The sequence below is a fragment of the Notolepis coatsorum genome (assembly GCF_963971535.1).
Source record: "Notolepis coatsorum genome assembly, chromosome: 11".
NCBI lineage: Eukaryota > Metazoa > Chordata > Actinopteri > Aulopiformes > Paralepididae > Notolepis > Notolepis coatsorum.
This window is the reverse complement of record NC_140175.1, coordinates 724,279-750,311: the sequence shown is the minus strand read 5'-3', so window position 1 is coordinate 750,311 and position 26,033 is coordinate 724,279. Positions and strand designations below refer to the sequence as shown.

At 41.3% G+C, this 26,033-nt stretch overlaps 2 protein-coding genes across 2 annotated transcripts in view; one reads left to right on the top strand and one right to left on the bottom strand.

Annotated features, from left to right (window-relative positions):
- The window catches only part of LOC311236455 (short-chain specific acyl-CoA dehydrogenase, mitochondrial-like), a gene marked incomplete at both ends in the record, with an annotated part of 46,972 nt that extends 45,474 nt beyond the window's left edge, over positions 1-1,498 (bottom strand). The window contains one exon of the mRNA XM_084324136.1: positions 1,445-1,498. Within this exon, the coding sequence (XP_084180262.1) occupies positions 1,445-1,498 (54 nt within the window). The remainder of the gene's footprint in view (positions 1-1,444) is intronic.
- LOC311236454 (betaine--homocysteine S-methyltransferase 1-like) overlaps positions 1,497-26,033 on the top strand; it is a gene marked incomplete at its 5' end in the record, with an annotated part of 46,829 nt that continues 22,292 nt past the window's right edge. The window contains one exon of the mRNA XM_084324135.1: positions 1,497-1,526. Coding sequence (XP_084180261.1) covers positions 1,497-1,526 — 30 coding nt within the window. The remainder of the gene's footprint in view (positions 1,527-26,033) is intronic.

The window sequence follows — 26,033 nt, the reverse complement described above, 5'->3', positions numbered from 1 at the left end:
TTGCCACCAGTGTCACTGCAATGAAAGAAGGAAACAACAAAAGGTACATGGATAATAAGATCAAGTCCTTCTCTGCCCAAAGTCACATCAAATGCTGTTTATTCTGCCAACGAACCAGCCACTCACTTGAAAAATGCTCACAGTTTAAGTTAAAGATACAAAAGGACAAAATCCATTTCATAAAGGAGCATGGAATTTGTTTTGGTTGCTTGAAAGTGGGACACATAAGCAAAGACTGCAGGAGTCGATTGGATTGCAGTGTGTGTCAGCAAAAGCATCCATCAGTCCTACACATTGAGCAGAAGGGTATAAGTACACCTTTTAATAAGGCAGAAGAGCCTGTGAGCCATCTGAGTGTAACATCTGTTCAGTCTCAAACATGTGGCCGTATAGGGGCCGGAGATGAGGACAATGCTGTGTTTTCGATTGTTGCAGTTCAAGTGAAAAGCCAAGTGACTGACAGAGTTGTGCAGACATATGCATTCTTGGATCCCGGAAGTTCCAGTACTTTTTGCACTCATAACCTGGCAAAGAGACTGGGGCTAAGTGGCAAGCCAGCCAATATTCTATTACGAACAATGGGGCAAGAGAAAATTGTGAGCACCAATGTATTGTCTCACTTGGAAGTGTCTGGCATAGATAAGGAGGATTTTATTGAATTGCCCAATGTCTTAACCCAAAGAGCTATGCCAGTGTCACGTGTGAACATTCCACGTCAGGATGATGTGGAAAAATGGTCTTACTTGAGTAACATAAAGCTGCACGACTTGAATGCAGATGTGGATTTGCTCATCGGAACTGATGCAGCAAAAGTAATGGAACCATGGGAGCTGATCAACAGCCAAGGTGAAGGACCATATGCAGTCAGAACAAGAGTCGGCTGGGTCATAAATGGACCACTTAGGAGTGGAAGTAACAGCAGAGTTAAGACTGGCTGCTCTGTTGTCACAACAAATCGAATATGTGTGGAACATCTGGAAGAAATGCTCATGAAGCAATACAACCATGATTTTAATGAAAAAACATCAGAGGGGTCATTGGAAATGTCAAGGGAGGACATTCAATTCATGAAGATAATGAGAAGAACAACAGAGTTGAAAGATGGACATTATTACATTGACTTACCTTTCAGAGAAGAGGAACCGGTCTTGCCAAATAATCGCTGTGTTGCAGAGCAGCGACTTCAAGGCCTGAAAAGGAAATTTGAAAAGAACATCAAGTTTAAAGAGGAGTACACCTCATTTATCAATGATATGCTGGTTCAAGGTTATGCTGAAGTTGTACCCATTGAACAGCTGGAACAAGATGAGGGAAAAGTGTGGTACATTCCCCACCATGGAGTACATCACCCCACCAAAGGAAATCTGAGGGTTGTATATGACTGTGGAGCCTCATTCAAAGGAACATCTCTGAACTGTCAGCTCTTGCAGGGCCCCGATCTCACCAACACTCTTATGGGGGTCCTCATTCGCTTCAGGAAAGAGCCTGTCGCAATCATGGCTGACATCAAGGCCATGTTTCATCAGGTGCGGGTGCCTGATAAACATGTGAACTTTCTTCGCTTTCTTTGGTGGCCTCAGGGCAACACTGACCAGGAACCAAGGGAATATCGAATGAGGGTACATTTGTTTGGAGCTGTTTCGTCCCCCAGTTGCGCCAATTACGCCTTGAGGCGAACTGCAGAGGACAATGCAACTCACTTCCCTCCTGAAGTGATCAAAACAGTCAATCACAACTTTTATGTAGACGACTGCCTGAAGTCTACATCCTCGGAGGGAGATGCAATTAAGCTTGTAAAGGATTTGACTCTGCTCTGTAGTCAGGGAGGATTCAGCCTTCAAAAATGGGTGACAACCAGCCGTTATGTTTTGTCATCGATCCCAGGTGACATCAGAGCAGCAGAGATGAAAGAGCTGGATTTGGACAAAGATCACCTGCCTATGGAAAGAGCACTTGGACTGCAATGGTGCGTTGAGTCCGACCAGTTCAGCTTTAGGACTTCATTACAGCCACGCCCACAAACCAGGAGAGGTATCTTGTCGGTGGTCAGCTCTCTGTATGACCCTATAGGATTTTTGGCTCCTTTTACAATGCCAGCCAAGTTACTGTTGCAGGAGCTTTGCCGGCAAAACCTGAAGTGGGATGAACACTTTTCCCCCTCCTTCTCCAAACAGTGGTCTGATTGGCTGAGCGACCTCCAAAGGATGAGTGTATTCAAGGTGGAACGCTGTATCAAAACCCTGAACTTTGAAACATCTGTGACAGCACAAATTCATAATTTTGCTGATGCCAGTGAAGCTGGTTATGGTACAGTATCGTACCTGAGACTGAAGGATAAAGATAGAGACGATAAGGTGCATGTTTCATTTCTTGCCGGAAAGGCCAGAGCTGCACCTCTGAAGCACATCACCATTCCTCGTTTGGAACTCACAGCAGCAGTCCTTGCTGTCCGAATGGATGGCATGCTTCAAAGGGAACTACAGTGGCCACTGGAGAAGTCAGTGTTTTGGACCGATAGCACGACTGTCATCAAATACATCTCCAATGAAACCAGACGTTTTCATATGTTTGTTGCCAACAGAGTCACTGTAATCAGAGAAGCTACAGATGTTGACCAGTGGAAGTATGTGGGCTCCAAGGCCAATCCTGCTGATGAAGCATCACGTGGATTGAGAGCTGAAGAATTTCTCACACACGGAAAATGGATTAAAGGCCCAGATTTCCTGTATTTGCCTGAAAATGAGTGGCCTACACTGGAAATGGATTCAGTGATTCCCATTGATGACCCGGAGGTCAAAAGAGAAGCGGCAGTGAATGCCATTGTTAAGGATTCAGAAAATCCAACAGACCATCTCATCAGCTACTTCTCATCTTGGAAGAAGCTTAAAACGTCTGTTGCCTGGTTCCTTGAACTTAAAGGACTTCTGTTGCTTCTGAGTAAAAAAAGAAAGGAACTTAGAGCTACCGAAGATGACAAAGATGCTGGAGTGAAAAGTACAGTTGAACAGAAACTCAAGATCTTCAAAGCCACACTCTGTGGAAAACATTTGACTCCAGACGATTGTGATGAAGCAGAAAAGGCAATAATTCGTTTTGTTCAGAAACACAGGTTCAAGAGTGAAATTGCCTCCCTCAAACATGGCTTAAATATCGTCTCCAAGGACAGCCCACTGTACAAACTAGACCCCATACTGGAGGACAACATCCTCAGAGTTGGTGGTCGTTTGAACAGGTCTGCATTACCATCAGAAACCAAGCACCCTGTCATTCTTTCCAAAGACCTGCATGTCTCCCAGCTCATTTTACGTCATATCCATCAACAACTAGGACACGCTGGGAGGAACCACATGTTGTACAGACTTCGACAGAGGTATTGGATAATCAATGCCAATTCAGCTGCAAGGAAGACTATTACAGAGTGCATGGTGTGTAGACGGCACAGAGGAAAACTTGGGGAACAGAAGATGGCAGACCTGCCTCAAGAGCGAGTTGTGCCAGACAAGGCTCCTTTTACTAAAGTGGGAGTTGATTATTTTGGGCCCATAGAAGTGAAAAGAGGAAGAAGCCTTCTAAAAAGGTATGGAGTGATTTTCACTTGTCTGACCAGCCGTGCAATACACCTGGAGGTGGCACATTCACTTGACACAGACTCTTGCATTAACGCCTTGCGGAGATTCATATGCAGAAGAGGCCCTGTGTCAAATTTAAGATCTGATAACGGCACAAATTTTGTTGGAGCAAACAAAGAATTGAAGCAAAGTCTTGCTGCTTTGAATAATGCAAGGATCCAGGATGCTTTAATTCAGGATGGAATTAAGTGGAGCTTTAATACGCCAACAGCCTCACACCAAGGTGGCGTTTGGGAGCGTCTCATTCGATCAGTAAGGAGTATACTGACCTCTGTTCTTGGACAGCAGGTTTTGGATGATGAAGGCCTGCAGACACTGTTTTGTGAAGTAGAGGCGATACTAAACGATAGACCCCTCACAAAAGTGTCTGATGACCCTAATGACCTTGAGGCCCTCACCCCAAACCATATTCTCCTGCTGAAAGGAAAACCCATATTTCCCCCAGGACTCTTTGAAAAGAGTGACCTGTACATCAGAAGAAAATGGAAGCAAGTACAGTATATCGCAGAGCTGTTTTGGAAGAGATGGACATCCGAATACTTACTTGTGATGCAGGAAAGACAGAGATGGGCAGCTCCAAAAAGAAACTTCTCCCCAGGAGATATTGTCGTTATTGCCGATGCTACAGCTCCAAGAGGATCCTGGAAGATGGGTCGAGTTTTGAGTACCAAGTCCGACTACAAAGGATTGGTCCGGTCTGTGTGCATCCAAACTAAAACCAGCGTTTTGGAGAGACCTGTAACAAAGATCTGCCTGCTGGTGGAGGCCACAGAATAATAATAATACCTGTTCTATCTATTCTCTCTTTCTATCCTGTCTTCTTACCATCTGTTTTCTTTCAGTGGCAGCAGAGAAGGAGACACAGAAGACGCTTGAATAGAAAGAATAGCTCCCTTACATGTTATATATATATATAAGGGTAATTGTGACTCACAATTAGGGGCCGATTTGTTGTGGGAGCTATTAACTATTTTTACATTTATTTGTTATGTGATTTTGTAGTATCAATTTGTTTACGGCCATATTATTTAAGTTATTATGAGTCGCAGCTAAATGCTTTTACTTTGAAGGGGTTCTGGGCAATTGGGAAGCACAGCTGGGTGTATTTAGGTAATTAGAGGCAATAGCACAGTGGGCATCAGGGAAGGTATATGGTTTTTACCAGCGTCAGGAGATCATATAGAATCAAACATAATTTTTCTGTATTCTTTGATTAACAGACAATAAACGCCACAAAACTGTCAAATGCTGTCTGGACAATGGACTTCCTGATCTGCGTGAGATTCGCTGCCCTGGTGCTTCAGTGGCTTTTTAGTTTTTATTAGTTGTTGTTGACAAATAGCCACTACACTGCCTGTACCCCCCCTCCCCCATGCTGCTATCACCCTGCCCATACCTGTGCCCCCCCTCCCCCATGCTGCTATGACACTTCCCAAGGGGATTAATAAAGGAACACTTTACTTGACAAAGCCTTTGCATAACATGTTCATACATTGATGCGCCGTGGGCCTTTAAAACAGGTAAATCAGGGAATTAGTTGTATGATGTGTTTAACACACTTTGACACTTTCACAGACAATTACTATGGAAATGATGAATCGGCAAGAAATAACTACCGTAGTATGAAACATCTCAATAGATGAGTCTAAGAGCATGATGGCAAAGGACTGTTCATGTCAAATTATTCCATGTTCTATTATTATTACTACCTCTAAATGGTGCATTTATATAACAGCTTTTATCCAAAGCGCTTTACAACTTATGCCTCATATTCACCCGTTCACTCACCCATTCACTCACCCATTCACTCACCCATTCACTCACACATTCACTCACACATTCACTCACACATTCACTCACCCATTCACTCACACATTCACTCACACATTCACTCACCCATTCACTCACCCATTCACTCACACGTTCACTCACCCATTCACTCACACGTTCACTCACCCATTCACTCACACGTTCACTCACACGTTCACTCACCCATTCACTCACACGTTCACTCACCCATTCACTCCCACGTTCACTCACACATTCACTCACCCATTCACTCACCCATTCACTCACCCGTTCACTCACACATTCACTCACACGTTCACTCACTCATTCACTCACCCATTCACTCACCCGTTCACTCACCCATTCACTCACACATTCACTCACCCATTCACTCCCACATTCACTCACCCATTCACTCACCCATTCACTCACCCATTCACTCACCCATTCACTCACACGTTCACTCACACGTTCACTCACACATTCACTCACCCATTCACTCACACATTCACTCACACATTCACTCACACATTCACTCACCCATTCACTGACACATTCACTCACACATTCACTCACACGTTCACTCACCCGTTCACTCACACGTTCACTCACACATTCACTCACACATTCACTCACACATTCACTCACACATTCACTCACACGTTCACTCACACGTTCACTCACCCATTCACTCACACATTCACTCACACGTTCACTCACCCGTTCACTCACACATTCACTCACACATTCACTCACCCATTCACTCACCCATTCACTCACACATTCACTCACCCATTCACTCACACATTCACTCACACATTCACTCACACAGTCACTCACACATTCACTCACCCATTCACTCACACATTCACTCACCCATTCACTCACCCATTCACTCACCCATTCACTCCCACGTTCACTCACACATTCACTCACCGACGGCGGAGGCCACCATGCAAGGTGCCAACCTGCTCATTGGGCGCAGTTAGGGGTTAAGTGTCTTGCTCAAGGACACATCGACACGCTGCCCGGGGAGGAACCGGAATCGAACCGGGAACCTTCTGATTACCAGATGGCCACTCTACCTCCTGAGCCTTTGATCTGTTTCTCAAAACAGAGGTCAGCGTGAGGTTCTTCATAAAGTTCAATCAATATCTAAAATGAAAACAAAAAAAACGAACCTATACACTAACCTGCTTACTTACTGTCCTCTACTGTCCGGCACTCTTCCTAATATACTAACATACACTCAACACTGCAGCACAAACACTTGTTTGATGAACATTGTTGTTACCCAGCTAGAGTTGTACCCTTCCTGACGACTTGTCATACAAAACTTGTGTAAGTCGCTTTGGATAAAAGCGTTGAGCTAAATGACTAAATGTAAATGTGAATGTAAATGTAAAAATGTAAAATCATCAGACTTAAAGGTTTAATCTGTAATGCCGTCAAACAGCACCCTTTAGGCAAAAGAGCCGAGCCTGAGGTGTCGCCAGCAGTAGAGTCGGTCAGTCGGTCTCCTGGATTGGAATCTCTCTGTGCCCAGCCGACCCCCAGCCGACCCCCAGCTGACCCCCAGCTGACCCCCAGCCGACCCCCAGCCGACAGTCTGCGCTCATGGCCATTTGTACCTGGCGCCTTGAATTTGGACTCACATTAAAAATAAATGATCCTGCCAGATTCTCCCTCTCTGTTGTTTTCACGAGGCCATGTCAGAAGACCGTTTCTCCCTTAATTAATTAAGGGAGAAACAGTCTTCTGACTCTAAAGGGTTTTAATTAAGGGAGAAACAGTCTTCTGACTCTAAAGGGTTAACCCTTTAGAGTCAGAAGACTGAAACGGTCCTTTACACTGTTCATCAATGGCTCTCATGCAGGTAGCAGAAGAGTTAACAAATTCAATCGATAAAATAAAAAGTATGCAGTTGGAGTTTTTATTGATCTGAAAAAAGCTTTCGATACCATTGACCGTGATATTTTACTCAGAAAACTTGAAAAGTATGGAATTAGAGTGGTAGGGCTCAGTTGGATAAAAAGTTACATAGAAAATAGGAAACAATGTGTGCCGATGGGGGAGACCAGATCATCCTGCAAAGTGATAACATGTGGGGTACCGCAAGGATCCATTTTAGGACCGAAATTATTTATATTGTATATTAATGATATCATTGATGTTTCTGATGCACTTAAATTTGTCATTTTTGCAGATGATACTAAAAAAATGTGTTCAGGTGCAGACCTTCAACAGTTGCTAACAAATATTACAGGTGAACTGGGGAAGCTGAAATGTTGGCTTGATACTAACAAACTCTCCTTAAATATAAGTAAGTCTAAATTTATTTTGTTTGGTAATAAGAAAATACATCCGGATACTCAAGTAGAGATATGCATAGATAATGTTCATCTTGAAAGAGTAAATGAATATACTTTTTTGGGGGTCGTGATAGACCAAAACCTCAGCTGGAAAACTCATATTAAAGAAAAAAACAGAGCGTAGCTTAGGTATCTTAAAAAAAAACAGACACATATTAAATTTGAGATCATTATACACAATTTATTGTACTCTTTTATTACCATAGCTAACTTACTGTATAGAAACTTGGGGAAACACATACAAAACTAATCTGAATCCGATTATCATCTTACAGAAAAAGGCAATAAGGGTTGTGAACAATGTTAGTTATCTCCATCCTACAAACACACTGTTTTTTGAACTAAGGGCATTAAAGTTCCTCGACTTAGTTGACCATAAAACAGCAGAGATTGTTTTTAAAGCAAGAAGTCATCAACTGCCATGTAACTTACACATTTTGTTTAAAGAACGAGAGGTGACGTATAATTTAAGAAGAACACTCAATTTGAAACAGCCTAGAGCTCGAACCACACTTAAAACGTAAAAGTATATGTCTGTGTCAGTGAAAGGAGTGAAACTCTGGAACAATATACCGGATGAAATAAAAAACAGCAGGAGTATTTTTAAGTTTAAAAATATGTTTAAAAACAGGGTTCTAGAATCTTAGGGTAGGAGGGGTGGGTGGGTGGGGGACACTGTACAACTGTACAAGCAAAACTGTACATTGGAATATTGACAAAACCATACTTGGTCATTGACATAATCCTGTCATGTCACAGTCACAGTCGTGTTTGAAAGCTGTGTGCATTTAGTATGGTTGTACATCTCACCAGGGTTAAATATCATTTAGTATGGATTAGGGCTGACCTCGATTAGTTGAATAGTCGACTAATCGATTGAAAAGAGCCGTAGTCGACTGCCAAGCTCTTAGTTGAATGCAAAAAAATATATATTATAATTATAAAACATTTTTGCATTCGGTGGGGTAGTCGACTACCTGTCGACTATCGGCAAATTTCGGCCATTCAAAGTCGACTATACAAATCCTTAGTTGGGGACAGGCCTAGTGTGGATACATTACATATTACATCTCACCAGTGTTGAATATCACAAAGGCTGGATCAAAATTATGAATTTTTGTATTTTTTTTTAAAGCTCCGGGGGTAGGAGCAGAGCCTTCTAAAAGATTATTGGCTCTGGTGAGGAGTTATTAAAATACCTCAGAACATGAAAACATGTTTCTGTCCTGCACTCCTCCTCCTCCTCTTCCTCTTCCTCTTCCTTCTCCTCCTCTCCTCCTCCTCCTCCTCCCTCTCCTCCTCTTCCTCCTCTTCCTCCTCCTCCTCCTGCTCCTCCTGCTCCTCCTGCTCCTCCTCCTCTTCCTCCTCTTCCTCCTCCTCCTGCTCCTCCTGCTCCTCCTGCTCCTCCTGCTCCTCCTGCTCCTCCTCCTCCTCCTCCTCCTGCTTATCCTCCTCCTCCTCCTCCTCCTGCTTATCCTCCTCCTCCTCCTCCTCCTGCTTATCCTGCTCCTCCTGTTCCTCCTGCTCCTCCTCCTCTTCCTCCTCCTCCTGCTCCTCCTCCTCATCCTCATCTTCCTCCTTCTCATGCTCCTCCTCCTCCTCCTCCTCCTCCTCCTCCACGGGGAGCAGCGTACTGGCTCATATTAAATGGCAGGCCATGCATTATGCAGCAGCTTAGGGCATAGCGCTGGATCTTCATGTCCTCGGCTGCAGTCCACCTGTCGCTGCTCTGGTCGTAGCGCTCCACGTTGGAGATGAAGGTGAAGCCATTGAAGCCTCCGACCACGAAGAGCAGGCCGTCCAGCACCGCGATGCCAAAGTAGCAGCGGGGGGTGAGCATGTCGGGCAGGGCGCTCCAGGAGTCAGTCAAGGGGCTGTAGGCCTCCGCGCTACGCAGGATGTTTCTACCGTCTGACCCTCCCACCTGAGGACAGGACACATGAGAGGAATGTTTTAGTGTGTGGCTCAGGCAGGCAGGCAGGCAGACACTGTATTAATCCACTTAGGGAAATGAGGGCATCACAGAAGCATTGAAAGTCAAATGATACATGTCTATAGAAATATCTAGTATAAAGCATTTGTCTCCGTGTGCACCTACCGCATAGACTTGTCCTCCGTATGCAGCCACTCCCACTCCCCAACGCCTGGTGCTCATGGGGGCGATCAGAGTCCACTGGTCGGTGTCTGGGCTGTAGCACTCAGCTGTGAGCAGACACTCCTCCCCGTTGTCGCCACCACAGATGTAAACCTGTATTAAGAAAGAATATTCTAATTTAGTTTATATATTCCATTTGATTTCATTCTACTTTAATTGTCTGTTAATGTTGATGCACCAAAGGACCCGGACACATCTTTTGTATGTGCAAGCTTACTTGGCAATAAAGACATTTATGATTTCTGATCTAACGTTCCTTGTGTTCATCTAGCACCCTGTGTCCCTCAGTTCCACCCACCTTGCCCTGGAGGGCTGCTGCCCCCCCGCCCCACCTGCACTACAGCATGGGTGAGATCAGTGTCCACTGGTTGGTTTCAGGCTCGTAGCGCTCGGCGGTGTTCAGTTGCATGTGTCCATCCAACCCTCCCATGGCGTAGATACAGCCGTCCAACGCGACCACGCTGAGGCTACTGCGGCGTGAGTGCATGGGAGCCGCCTGCAGCCAGCTGCGAGTGACGGGGTTGAACCTGCTCACACTGCTGAGATGCTCTCTGTGGCTGTTATAGCCACCAACGCAGTAGACCAGACCGTGAAGATAAGCGGTGCCGTGGCCTCTCCGGGTACTCTCCCCCTCAACGCTCACGTCCATCCATCCACCGGCTCGGATGTTGTAAGCCTCCATGCCACCCCCGCCTCCGATGGCCAATAGGACCTCCTGGGGCCGGCGTGGGCGGGTCAGGGGGTTTGGGAGCCTGTCGGAGCCAGGGGGGTTCAGGACGCTGAGGATGAGGGGCCTGCAGTCGTGGCTGTCCCTCACCACAGGGTTGTTCTGGACGTTGCTCCTGAAGTAGTCAGGCCTCATCAAGCCCATGCGAACCTGGGAAGAGACAAGCAGACAGCGGGTACAACTTAGACATCGGTTGTAGATGGTTTCTGTCGCTAGGGAACAGTTTGGACCCAAATGTTTGAGAACCACTGTACTAGGGAACCTAGTGTTGTTTTAATGTAATGCACAGTAATACAATTATTATTATTATTTTTTATAAATGTTTTTATTTTATTTTATTTTCATACATAACACAGAACATAACAGTACAATAATAATAATAATAATAATAATAATAATAATAATAATAATAATAATAATAATAATAATAATAATAATAATAATAATAATAATAATAATAATAATAATAATAATAATAACAATGACAACAGCGACGACAACAATAATAACAGTAACATGAATCATAATGACCTTGACAAGAGACAAACAAGAAAAAGTAAAATAATAAAAATTAAATTTTAAATAAATGTGGCTCAGGCACTAGCAACCATGTTTGTGTATCCGTAATACAATTAGTTACCTTGGGCAGCAGCAAAGGGATGTGTGTTTTACGCTCCTCATGGGAGTGGTCGATCCAACGGAGGACTGCCTCGAACACCGTCTCCTCGCTCTTCACGTTCAGGTCATCCCTCTCGATGATGTCCACCAGTTGCTGCAGGGACAGCTCCACAAACTCCTGTGAGACGTGCAACATCTCCTCAAAGTGGCACACGATGAAGAGATGGGCCTTGCGCCTCAGGTCAGGGCAGCAGTAGATGTCCACAAACCTCCAGATGCCAACACAGTTTTCCAGAGACAGCTGGCCTTCTAGGAAGTCAGAGCACGCTCCTACTATGCCAGTGACGCGAAGCTGGTCTGCAGCCACCAGAAGCTCTGCCACGTTCTCTGCTGTCACCAGCACAAAGCGTGTGTAGGAGTACTCTATGATGAGCTGCATCATACCCGGGGACACCCCAGGGATACTGTAGACTGCTTTCTCTGAGTCGCTCCAGCGAGTGAAGAGGGCTCTGTGGGACGCAGAGTACAGAGATATCTGATGAGTAAACAGTAAGCAACATTCTGTCCTGTGTAGTAATTAGGGCTGACCCCTATTAGTCGAATAGTCCACTAATTGGTCGAAAGGAGCCGTAGTCGACTGCCAACCTCTTAGAAGCGTGGCTAACGCTAATGGCACGCATACCAGAGGCCAACTGCCTAAGAAAACAGGCACAGAGGCACTGAAAGAGGATTTCACCCATCTAATGAACACACTAGACTAGACAAATATCAAGATGTATCCATCAGTGGACCAATTGCATGCTTTTGCAGAGGACAAGAAGCCTTCAGTCGACTCCTTCAGACATTAAGCACTCCCCACAGCCCAAATGGAATGATACAAAAATATATTATACTTTTTTTTTATATATATATATAGTCGACTAATAGTCGACTAATGGCAGATTTTGGCCAATCATAGTCGACTATCCAAATCCTTAGTCGGGGACAGCCCTAGTAGTAATATATTTTCACTGTAGAAGTATAGGGTCTTAGCACAGTAGAAGTATAGTATCTTTTTACAGTAGAAGTACAGTATAGTATCTGTTTACAGTAGAAGTACAGTATAGTATCTGTTTACAGTAGAAGTGCATTATAGTATCTTTTTACAGTAGAAGTACAGTATAGTATCTGTTTACAGTAGAAGTACAGTATAGTATCGGTTTACAGTAGAAGTGCAGTATCTGTTTACAGTAGAAGTACAGTATAGTATCTGTTTACCGTAAAAGTACAGTATGGTATCTGTTTACTAACCAAGTTAACCTGAACCAAGCTAACCTGAATCAAGCTAACCTGAACCAAGCTAAACTTACCTGAAATAGTCACTGCAGTCACACAGGAGGGCCTTGTAGGCATTCAACTCAGTGCTGTTGACTTTAATAACCACATCACAGAGCCTTCCCTCCAGACGCAGCTCATTAAGGATTGTACAGGACATTGTTTCCTTTTCCATGTGGGGATTTTAAATTGTATCTACAGAATATATTCAAGCTTACAAACAAGTAGCCGGAAACAACAAGTGATATCTTCACTTGGTCTTCTGAGATCTGATATCTTCTTCTTCTTCTTCTTCTTTAGAATTTCCGGCAGTGTAGACGCATCGTGGCGTATTACTGCCCTCCGCAGTTCTTTTGATTGAGCTCTTCTTCTTCTTCTTCCTCTTCTTTCTTCTTTTGAATTTCCCGCAGTGTAGATGCAACATGGCGTATTACTGCCCTCCTCAGTTCTTATACTACGCTAGTAGTATGGTTTCCATATTATGGTCTCTGGTAAATCAACTTTTGCTTGTTTACACTCTTCTTCTTCTTCTCATCTTCAAAACACATTACTATCGTCTCTGTCTCCTTCTTCTCTGCTCCTCTTGTCTGTCTCCTTCTTCTCTGCTCTTGTCATACAATATTGTCAACACCCTGAGAGAATTGTTGAATATATATACTGTACACAAACGTTCTAGAATGTTCTATTATGACATCATACTGTGACATCACAAATGTTCTAGAATGTTTGATTATGACATCATACTGTGACATCACAAATGTTCTAGAATGTTTGATTATGACATCATACTGTGACATCACAAATGTTCTAGAATGTTTGATTATGACATCATACTGTGACATCACAAATGTTCTAGAATGTTTGATTATCATACTGTGACATCACAAATGTTCTAGAATGTTTGATTATGACATCATACTGTGACATCACAAATGTTCTAGAATGTTCTATTATGACATCATACTGTGACATCACAAATGTTCTAGCATGTTTGATTATGACATCATACTGTGACATCACAAATGTTCTAGAATGTTTGATTATGACATCATACTGTGACATCACAAATGTTCTAGAATGTTTGATTATGACATCATACTGTGACATCACAAATGTTCTAGAATGTTTGATTATCATACTGTGACATCACAAATGTTCTAGAATGTTTGATTATGACATCATACTGTGACATCACAAATGTTCTAGAATGTTTGATTATGATATCATACTGTGACATCACAAATGTTCTAGAATGTTTGATTATGACATCATACTGTGACATCACAAATGTTCTAGAATGTTTGATTATGACATCATACTGTGACATCACACATGTTCTAGAATGTTTGATTATTACATCATACTGTGACATCACAACGGAACATGTTTGAGGTCATTTTGAATAATATAAATAATATGTTGACATTAAAAAAGAACAAATAAAATGATAGAAAAAACGACATAAAACAATGATACAAATTATAATAAAATATTTAAGTAAAATGTATAGAAATAAAGAAAAATAAGACAATGAAATAAAGATAATAATTCATTTAAAAGCTATTTTTTGAAAGCTAAGTTTTGAGCAGTGCCAACCGAGTCTGCTGTCCTAACAGACTTGGGGTCTGTAGGGTAAGCACTTATTCCCTCCTCCCTGAACATTTATGGAGATGTATGGGCCTTTTAACACTTTCCGTGCCACTCACGAGATTTCTCTGGTTTTTTTATAGGTGGTTGAATGCCACTCACGAGATTTCTCTGAATTTTTTTTTTTTTTTTAGTGATCTGAAAAATTATTGCATCACCCGAGCCTACCCGAGTATAGCCGAGGGGCGCCGGCGATCACTGTGGAAAAAAGCGCCCCCTGTCGTCTCCCAGATGACATAAGTGATTTTGGAATGGACTCAATGAAAATGAATGGGGAAAAAAATCCCGTACTCCACATTTTCCAGTTCACTGATCCAGCCGGGGTTACCAGAGTTCATTCTGGATCCTCAGATCCCCGCGGATCATGGAGTTCTACTGTATCGCGTTGGATCCATACACGTATCGATTTTTTCGAATGGTGATCAGGAATTGGAATATACCAGTTGGATACCATCTGATGTCAGGTAAGGACTCTATGTTATCAGTGTTAGGATAATCTGAGAAAGTTTGATGAAGTTATAAGCTGTTTTGTGAAATGTCCTCTTTCGGTTTCACTGTAAAAGTCCGTGAGGAAATCAACGGAGCGATTATCAGTGCGCGGCCGTAATGTACTTGCGTGCACGTATAATATTGATCATCTAGCGTTTATTTGAAAAGGATTCATAAAAAGGCAGACGAATATCAACGTTGTGGAATATTCCACTAAAAGACGATTTTCATAGAATGCTCCAGAATGTGCTGTTTTTTATATCAAAACGGGGGCTTTTCTAACTGCTCTGAAACGGAAACGACGCGATAAAAAAACAATCTGCCTTCACAGCACTGACTTGAAAATAGTATTTGATAATGCGATGGGCAGATTAGACACATAGCCATAATTTAAAACATAGATTAGGCGATATTAACGTTAACATTGGCGCAGATGGTGGCATTCAGCCGGTAAAACGGAAAACCAGGCGTGGCGCTCAAAGTGTTAAGTCAGTGATAAAAGTGTCTTTCAAGGATAAGTGAGCTCCTGCACTGATTATTATAGTTCAATATTCAATATTTGATCACCAAAAAACCCCAAAAAGCATAAAAAGGCCCCTCCCCGCCCAAAAAGGGCCCCCAAAAATAGCACAGGCCCAGTGCCCTTTTCAGCCTTTGAGCACCTGCCCCTCTAAAGTCCTGTGCATGTCCCTGCCTAACAGTGTTTATTATTAAGAGTCAGACAGTCCTAACAGTGTTTATTATTAAGAGTCAGTGTTTATTATTAAGAGTGAAATAGTCCTAACAGTGTTTATTATTAAGAGTCAGACAGTCCTAACAGTGTTTATTATTAAGAGTCAGATAGTCCTAACAGTGTTTATTATTAAGAGTCAGACAGTCCTAACAGTGTTTATTATTAAGAGTCAGATAGTCCTAACAGTGTTTATTATTAAGAGTCAGACAGTCCCAACAGTGTTTATTATTAAGAGTCAGATAGTCCTAACAGTGTTTATTATTAAGAGTCAGATAGTCCTAACAGTGTTTATTATTAAGAGTCAGACAGTCCTAACAGTGTTTATTATTAAGAGTCAGACAGTCCTAACAGTGTTTATTATTAAGAGTCAAATAGTCCTAACAGTGTTTATTATTAAGAGTCAGATAGTCCTAACAGTGTTTATTATTAAGAGTCAGATAGTCCTAACAGTGTTTATTATTAAGAGTCAGATAGTCCTAACAGTGTTTATTATTAAGAGTCAGACAGTCCTAACAGTGTTTATTATTAAGAGTCAGATAGTCCTAACAGTGTTTATTATTAAGAGTCAGACAGTCCTAATAGTGTTTATTATTAAGAGTCAGATAGTCCTAACAGTGTTTATTATTAAGTGTCAGATAGTCCTAACAGTGTTTATTATTACAGTCCTAACAGTGTTTATTATTAAGAGTCAGATAGTCCTAACAGTGTTTATTATTAAGAGTCAGTTAGTCCTAACAGTGTTTATTATTAAGAGTCAGATAGTCCTAACAGTGTTTATTATTAAGAGTCAGACAGTCCTAACAGTGTTTATTATTAAGAGTCAGATAGTCCTAACAGTGTTTATTATTAAGAGTCAGACAGTCCTAACAGTGTTTATTATTAAGAGTCAGATAGTCCTAACAGTGTTTATTATTAAGAGTCAGACAGTCCTAATAGTGTTTATTATTAAGAGTCAGATAGTCCTAACAGTGTTTATTATTAAGTGTCAGATAGTCCTAACAGTGTTTATTATTAAGAGTCAGACAGTCCTAATAGTGTTTATTATTAAGAGTCAGATAGTCCTAACAGTGTTTATTATTAAGAGTCAGATAGTCCTAACAGTGTTTATTATTAAGAGTCAGATATTAACAGTGTTTATTATTAAGAGTCAGATAGTCCTAACAGTGTTTATTATTAAGAGTCAGATAGTCCTAACAGTGTTTATTATTAAGAGTCAGATAGTCCTAACAGTGTTTATTATTAAGAGTCAGATAGTCCTAACAGTGTTTATTATTAAGAGGCAGATAGTCCTAACAGTGTTTATTATTAAGAGTCAGACAGTCCTAACAGTGTTTATTATTAAGAGTCAGACAGTCCTAACAGTGTTTATTATTAAGAGTCAGATAGTCCTAACAGTGTTTATTATTAAGAGTCAGTTAGTCCTAACAGTGTTTATTATTAAGAGTCAGATAGTCCTAACAGTGTTTATTATTAAGAGTCAGACAGTCCTAACAGTGTTTATTATTAAGAGTCAGATAGTCCTAACAGTGTTTATTATTAAGAGTCAGATAGTCCTAACAGTGTTTATTATTAAGAGTCAAATAGTCCTAACAGTGTTTATTATTAAGAGTCAGATAGTCCTAACAGTGTTTATTATTAAGAGTCAGATAGTCCTAACAGTGTTTATTATTAAGAGTCAGATAGTCCTAACAGTGTTTATTATTAAGAGTCAGACAGTCCTAACAGTGTTTATTATTAAGAGTCAGATAGTCCTAACAGTGTTTATTATTAAGAGTCAGACAGTCCTAATAGTGTTTATTATTAAGAGTCAGATAGTCCTAACAGTGTTTATTATTAAGTGTCAGATAGTCCTAACAGTGTTTATTATTACAGTCCTAACAGTGTTTATTATTAAGAGTCAGATAGTCCTAACAGTGTTTATTATTAAGAGTCAGTTAGTCCTAACAGTGTTTATTATTAAGAGTCAGATAGTCCTAACAGTGTTTATTATTAAGAGTCAGACAGTCCTAACAGTGTTTATTATTAAGAGTCAGATAGTCCTAACAGTGTTTATTATTAAGAGTCAGACAGTCCTAACAGTGTTTATTATTAAGAGTCAGATAGTCCTAACAGTGTTTATTATTAAGAGTCAGACAGTCCTAATAGTGTTTATTATTAAGAGTCAGATAGTCCTAACAGTGTTTATTATTAAGTGTCAGATAGTCCTAACAGTGTTTATTATTACAGTCCTAACAGTGTTTATTATTAAGAGTCAGATAGTCCTAACAGTGTTTATTATTAAGAGTCAGTTAGTCCTAACAGTGTTTATTATTAAGAGTCAGATAGTCCTAACAGTGTTTATTATTAAGAGTCAGACAGTCCTAACAGTGTTTATTATTAAGAGTCAGATAGTCCTAACAGTGTTTATTATTAAGAGTCAGACAGTCCTAACAGTGTTTATTATTAAGAGTCAGATAGTCCTAACAGTGTTTATTATTAAGAGTCAGACAGTCCTAATAGTGTTTATTATTAAGAGTCAGATAGTCCTAACAGTGTTTATTATTAAGTGTCAGATAGTCCTAACAGTGTTTATTATTAAGAGTCAGACAGTCCTAATAGTGTTTATTATTAAGAGTCAGATAGTCCTAACAGTGTTTATTATTAAGAGTCAGATAGTCCTAACAGTGTTTATTATTAAGAGTCAGATATTAACAGTGTTTATTATTAAGAGTCAGATAGTCCTAACAGTGTTTATTATTAAGAGTCAGATAGTCCTAACAGTGTTTATTATTAAGAGTCAGATAGTCCTAACAGTGTTTATTATTAAGAGTCAGATAGTCCTAACAGTGTTTATTATTAAGAGGCAGATAGTCCTAACAGTGTTTATTATTAAGAGTCAGACAGTCCTAACAGTGTTTATTATTAAGAGTCAGACAGTCCTAACAGTGTTTATTATTAAGAGTCAGATAGTCCTAACAGTGTTTATTATTAAGAGTCAGTTAGTCCTAACAGTGTTTATTATTAAGAGTCAGATAGTCCTAACAGTGTTTATTATTAAGAGTCAGACAGTCCTAACAGTGTTTATTATTAAGAGTCAGATAGTCCTAACAGTGTTTATTATTAAGAGTCAGATAGTCCTAACAGTGTTTATTATTAACACTTTGGTCGCCAAAAACGCCTTACCACGTCATTCCCCGCCATGCTCATTCGGCCAAAGACGCCGTACCACGTCTTTGAGATCAATATTTCAAAAATCTGTGATCGCAATCATATTTCTCCCCCGGAGACTTGAGATCTACTGTTGATCCCCTCTCAACTCTCCAACGGTTCAAGAGCGCCATCTGGTGGCCGATCGGCGGATCGCCCAAACCGGAAACAGGAAACGGAAGCTGGTGCTCATTCCAATTCGGTCCGATCACTCGCTAATAGTCCCAGGACTCGAGCTAGACACAATGGATAGCAATCCGTTACCAATAACTCGATAAACAACATGATTTGGACGTATATACTATTATACAACCTGGAGATGGATCGCTTTTTTCTACATCCCATAATAGGAATATTTCTGCTCCACGCTCATCGCCCAACGCTACGAGGAAGCTACGGTGAGATTCAGCGTTTTTTTTTAACGTGTTCAATATAAACTGCTCTGATGATCATATCACCCACACTAGATGAATCATATAACGTTGGCCACGGAATTATAAACGACCCCCCCCCCCCCATGCGGTCAACATCAGATGATAAGTAGTAACTTCTAGAAGCACATCCATTTGAAATGTTTTATCTCGCGCAGATCGCTATCAAACTGTATTTGATCATCAATATAATGCATTTAGGGCTATAAATCACGTTCTGGAGAATGCTGCAGAAAACGATAAAAACATACTTATACTTTAGACCGTATTTTAGTATGAATATGTGAATGAAAAAGTATAACGTTGCTACACCCTGAACAATAGATACTTGACGTTGAATGGGCCATAATAATGTCAATTTAGCAATACAATTTAAAAAGTTATAGCCCTGCAAAGAAGGGGAACTTCTCCATAGACAAATAGAGCTGGCGTGGGATGGTTTCTTATGAATATAAGCCTGGCGACCAAAGTGTTAAGAGTCAGATAGTCCTAACAGTGTTTATTATTAAGAGTCAGATAGTCCTAACAGTGTTTATTATTAAGAGTCAGACAGTCCTAACAGTGTTTATTATTAAGAGTCAGACAGTCCTAACAGTGTTTATTATTAAGAGTCAGACAGTCGAAAACAGTGTTTATTATTAAGAGTCAGACAGTCCTAACAGTGTTTATTATTAAGAGACAGATAGTCCTAACAGTGTTTATTATTAAGAGTCAGATAGTCCTAACAGTGTTTATTATTAAGAGTCAGACAGTCCTAACAGTGTTTATTATTAAGAGACAGATAGTCCTAACAGTGTTTATTATTAAGAGTCAGATAGTCCTAACAGTGTTTATTATTAAGAGTCAGATAGTCCTAACAGTGTTTATTATTAAGAGTCAGACAGTCCTAACAGTGTTTATTATTAAGAGTCAGACAGTCCTAACAGTGTTTAATATTAAGAGACAGACAGTCCTAACAGTGTTTATTATTAAGAGTCACGGTTGTGGAGCCTGATGGCTACTGGCAGGAAGGACTGGCTGAGGCGGTTTGTGGTGTGTTGTGGGGGGGTATTTTATTTATTTGTTTATTTGAAATCTTTATTTCGATGTAAATAAATACAAACTAAATAAATAACGAAACAAAAGCAAAACATAACTCAAACAAAATAAATAACTAAACAAAAGCAAAACATAACTCAATTTACATGTTAGAAAAAAAGTAGGAAGAAGTATACACTTATTTAATCCTACCCCTTTTCCACTACTCAAATGAGTGTACTAATTTAAAACATTTCTTTTTTTTTATCTAATTGTTCTCCCCATTTTTCTATTTTTTTCCCGTCCTCAATTTTGTATTGTCCAATTCTACCCTCCCCTGTCTCGAAAGTTGCTAGACCATGCCTCCCACAAGCCGGCTGCAATGTGGACGAAGCCTTGCATCACGTGTCCCCTCCGGTACTCGAGGAGGCAGCCGTCACATCTTTTCACCTGCACAGCGCAACCTCTCAGCGGCGGGGGTCTGCGTGGGAGGGACACATCGCCCTCCTCGCTTCCTGATTCTACTGCGCAGGCGCACCAACCGACCTGTAGGAGTCGCTGTCCACAACGTCCGATCCCCACCCACCAGCTTCCCACCCCTAACACTGCCAATTGTATTAGTATGAACGACCAGCCAAGCTGGTTGCAACGCCGAGAACCCAGCATCTCCTTTGTTGGTGGTGAGCGCCTTGCCCACTGCGCCACCTAGCCGCCCTTAATTTAAAACATTTCAAAACAAATATATATATGCAAAAAAAAGAAAAAAAACTATATTATGTAAAACATGAAAGAATTTAATAAAAATGTAAACACCCGTGAATATCAAGTCCCTTCCTCATCCCTGTATCTCGTGAACATCATTTCCTTATAAATCAGTTTGAATTGTCTCATATTTGGACATTGTTTTAGCACCACATTCAGACTGTTCCACAGTTTCACTCCACATATCGAGATGCAGTGTCTTCTCCTGGTAGTGCATACATTAAGAACTTTTAAATTGAGTCCCCCCTCAGTTTATAACCCCCCTCTCTATCAAAGAACAAGTACATTACCTTTTGCTTTATACATTAATTGTGCCGTTTTAAATTCCACACGATTATTTAACTTTAATGTTTTTGACTTTAAAAATATCACGATAACCTGCAATGTGAACTATCCTTATGGCCCTTTTTTGATGTATAAAAAGTGGTTGTAGTGTAGAATTATAAGTGTTTCCCCAGACTTCAGCACAGTAATTTAAATATGGAAAACTAGTGAACAGTATAATGTAGAGTGATTTTCTATCCAGAATGTGCTTTACTTTACTCATGACTGAAATGCTTCTTGACAGTTTAGTTTGGACATTTTATGTGAGGTTTCCAGCAGATTTTATGGTCTATTATTACACATAAGTCTATGGTGTGGTGGTGTTCATCACTTTAATAATAAACACTGTTAGGACTATCTGACTCTTAATAATAAACACTGTTAGGACTGTCTGACTCTTAATAATAAACACTGTTAGGACTATCTGACTCTTAATAATAAACAATGTTAGGACTATCTGACTCTTAATAATAAACACTATTAGGACTGTCTGACTCTTAATAATAAACACTGTTAGGACTGTCTGACTCTTAATAATAAACACTGTTAGGACTATCTGACTCTTAATAATAAACACTGTTAGGACTGTCTGACTCTTAATAATAAACACTGTTAGGACTGTCTGACTCTTAATAATAAACACTGTTAGGACTATCTGACTCTTAATAACAAACACTGCATGGACTCTGGTACAGTGTGTTACTATGGTTTGGACCATTTATACCATCATCACTATTACTACTGTCTGATTGGCAATTGGTTTTGATAGTTCACCAGTGAGCTGGATGCAATCCTACCTGGAGGGGAGAGAACAGATGGTGGAGGTAAACGATACACTACCCCCCCCCCTCCCAGTGAGCTGTGGTGTTCCACAAGGAAGCATACTAGGACCGCTACTGTTCCTAATTTATGCAAATGACATGTCGTCAGCTTGTGACTGCAACTTGTTCCTGTTTGCGGACGACTCAGCCCTGCTGGTCTCTGACAAGAACAAGTTACAGGTTGAAAAAACCCTCAGCTCTGAACTCGGCAGAATCAGCATATGGCTCGCTGATAACAAACTATCATTACACCTGGGCAAAACAGAGTCCATTCTCTTCGGTTCAAATAACAAACTCAGCAAGACCGACGGCTTCTCAGTTACAGTGGGTGACAATATTGTCACAAGGAAAGATGAAATTACCTACCTGGGTTCCATCTTAGAGGCTAATCTTTCCTGTGACAAAATGGCAACCAATGTAATTAAAAAAAGTCAACCAACGAACTAGATTCTTGTACCGGATCTCCTCTCTGGTAAACAAGAATACCTTGAAGACTCTGGCAGGAGCACTCATTCAAGGGTACTACGACCTCATGGTACCAAAGCACCTCAAAGGCACTAAAAAACAAGATTACAAACATCACAAAACAAACTGGTCAGACTACTGCTTGACCTTACCCCCAGAACCCACCTCACCCCTGCCCACGTTGACAACCTAGGATGGCTTAGAGTAGACGACAGAGTACAGCAACTTGCAATGGGCCTGGTCTACAAGATACACTACACCACTAAGGTACCCATGTACATGTCGACATACTTCCCAAAGGTCAGTGAATACCACGACACCAGAGGGAGCTCCACAAATCATGTTCAACCGAATGAATTGAAAATGGGGGACCCTGATGTAAACAAGACGAAAGTCTTTCTCTGGTTTTCATCCCCTTAACAATTGTGTGTATTGAGCTGTACTGTATTGTACCCATTCTGCAATCTGTTAATAACATGTTCAATCAATCAATCAATCAATCAATCAAATTGAATCCTGCCACTCACTACTGTTATAACTTATCACTATCATCATCACTACTTGCACTGTGTTCTACGTTCTAGTATCATTACTACCTGTCCTGCCTGTACCCCCCCTCCCCCATGCTGCTATGACACTTCCCAAGGGGATTAATAAAGGAACACTTTACGTGACAAAGCCTTTGCATAACATGTTCATACATCGATGCGCCGTGGGCCTTTAAAACAGGTAAATCAGGGAATTAGTTGTATGATGTGTTTAACACACTTTGACACTTTCACAGACAATTACTATGGAAATGATGAATCGGCAAGAAATAACTACCGTAGTATGAAACATCTCAATAGATGAGTCTAAAAGCATGATGGCAAAGGACTGTTCATGTCAAATTATTCCATGTTCTATTATTATTACTACCTCTAAATGGTGCATTTATATAACAGCTTTTATCCAAAGCGCTTTACAACTTATGCCTCACGTTCACCCATTCACTCACCCATTCACTCACCCATTCACTCACACATTCACTCACACATTCACTCACCCATTCACTCACCCATTCACTCACCCATTCACTCACCCATTCACTCACACATTCACTCACCCATTCACTCACCCATTCACTCCCACGTTCACTCACACATTCACTCCCACGTTCACTCACCCATTCACTCACCCATTCACTCACACATTCACTCACACGTTCACTCACACATTCACTCACCCATTCACTCACCCATTCACTCACCCGTTCACTCACACATTCACTCACCCATTCACTCACACATTCACTCACACATTCACTCACCCATTCACTCACCCATTCACTCACCCATTCACTCACCCATCCACTCACACGTTCACTCACACATTCACTCACCCATTCACTCACCCATTCACTCACCCGTTCACTCACACATTCACTCACCCATTCACTCACACATTCACTCACACATTCACTCACCCATTCACTCACCCATTCACTCACCCATTCACTCACCCATTCACTCACACATTCACTCACCCATTCACTCACCCATTCACTCCCACGTTCACTCACACGTTCACTCCCACGTTCACTCACCCATTCACTCACCCATTCACTCACACGTTCACTCACACGTTCACTCACACATTCACTCACCCATTCACTCACCCGTTCACTCACCCGTTCACTCACACATTCACTCACCCATTCACTCACCCATTCACTCACACATTCACTCACACATTCACTCACCCATTCACTCACACATTCACACACACATTCACTCACACGTTCACTCCCACATTAACTCACACATTCACTCACACATTCACTCACACATTCACTCACACATTCACTCACACATTCACTCACCCATTCACTCACCCATTCACTCACACGTTCACTCACCCATTCACTCACCCATTCACTCACCCATTCACTCACCCGTTCACTCACCCATTCACTCACCCATTCACTCACACGTTCACTCACCCGTTCACTCACACGTTCACTCACCCATTCACTCACCCATTCACTCACACATTCACTCACCCATTCACTCACCCATTCACTCACCCATTCACTCACCCATTCACTCACACATTCACTCACCCATTCACTCACCCATTCACTCACCCATTCACTCACCCATTCACTCACCCATTCACTCACACATTCACTCACCCATTCACTCACCCATTCACTCACACATTCACTCACCCATTCACTCACACATTCACTCACACATTCACTCACACGTTCACTCCCACGTTCACTCACCCATTCACTCACCCATTCACTCACACATTCACTCACCCATTCACTCACCCATTCACTCACACATTCACTCACCCATTCACTCACACATTCACTCACCCATCACCCATTCACTCACACGTTCACTCACACGTTCACTCACACATTCACTCACACATTCACTCACCCATTCACTCACCCATTCACTCACACATTCACTCACCCATTCACTCACACATTCACTCACACGTTCACTCACACATTCACTCACACGTTCACTCACACATTCACTCACCCATTCACTCACCCATTCACTCACCCATTCACTCACCCATTCACTCACACGTTCACTCACCCATTCACTCACCCATTCACTCACCCATTCACTCACACATTCACTCACCCATTCACTCACACATTCACTCACCCATTCACTCACCCATTCACTCACCCATTCACTCACACATTCACTCACCCATTCACTCACACATTCACTCACACATTCACACACCGACGGCGGAGGCCACCATGCAAGGTGCCAACCTGCTCATCGGGCGCAGTTAGGGGTTAAGTGTCTTGCTCAAGGACACATCGACACGCTGCCCGGGGAGGAACCGGAATCAAACCGGGAACCTTCTGATTACCAGATGGCCACTCTACCTCCTGAGCCCCCCCCCCCCCCCCCCCCCCCCCCTTCATGTCAAAATGAAGCATTGTGCAGATTACTTGCCAACTGACATCACATAACCTAAACTGGGAATTGATTACAATTAGTGCATGTCTACCATGAAATAGCAAAACAATGAATATGTTTGCAACCTGACACACGTATCACCATTGTAACTGTGTTTGGCACAAACTCAATAAAAGCATTTGATCTGTTTCTCAAAACAGAGGTCAGCGTGAGGTCACTTCTGTTTCCAAAGAGTCAAATGTATTTGACAATAATGTTCACCTTAGATTTTGGTTCATAAAGTTCAATCAATATCTAAAATGAAATGAAAAAAAACGAACCTATACACTAACCTGCTTACTGTCCTCTACTGTCCGGCACTCTTCCTAATATACTAACATACACTCAACACTGCAGCACAAACACTTGTTTGATGAACATTGTTGTTACCCAGCTAGAGTTGTACCCTTCCTGACGACTTGTCATACAAAACTTGTGTAAGTCGCTTTGGATAAAAGCGTTGAGCTAAATGACTAAATGTAAATGTGAATGTAAATGTAAAAATGTAAAATCATCAGACTTAAAGGTTTAATCTGTAATGCCGTCAAACAGCACCCTTTAGGCAAAAGAGCCGAGC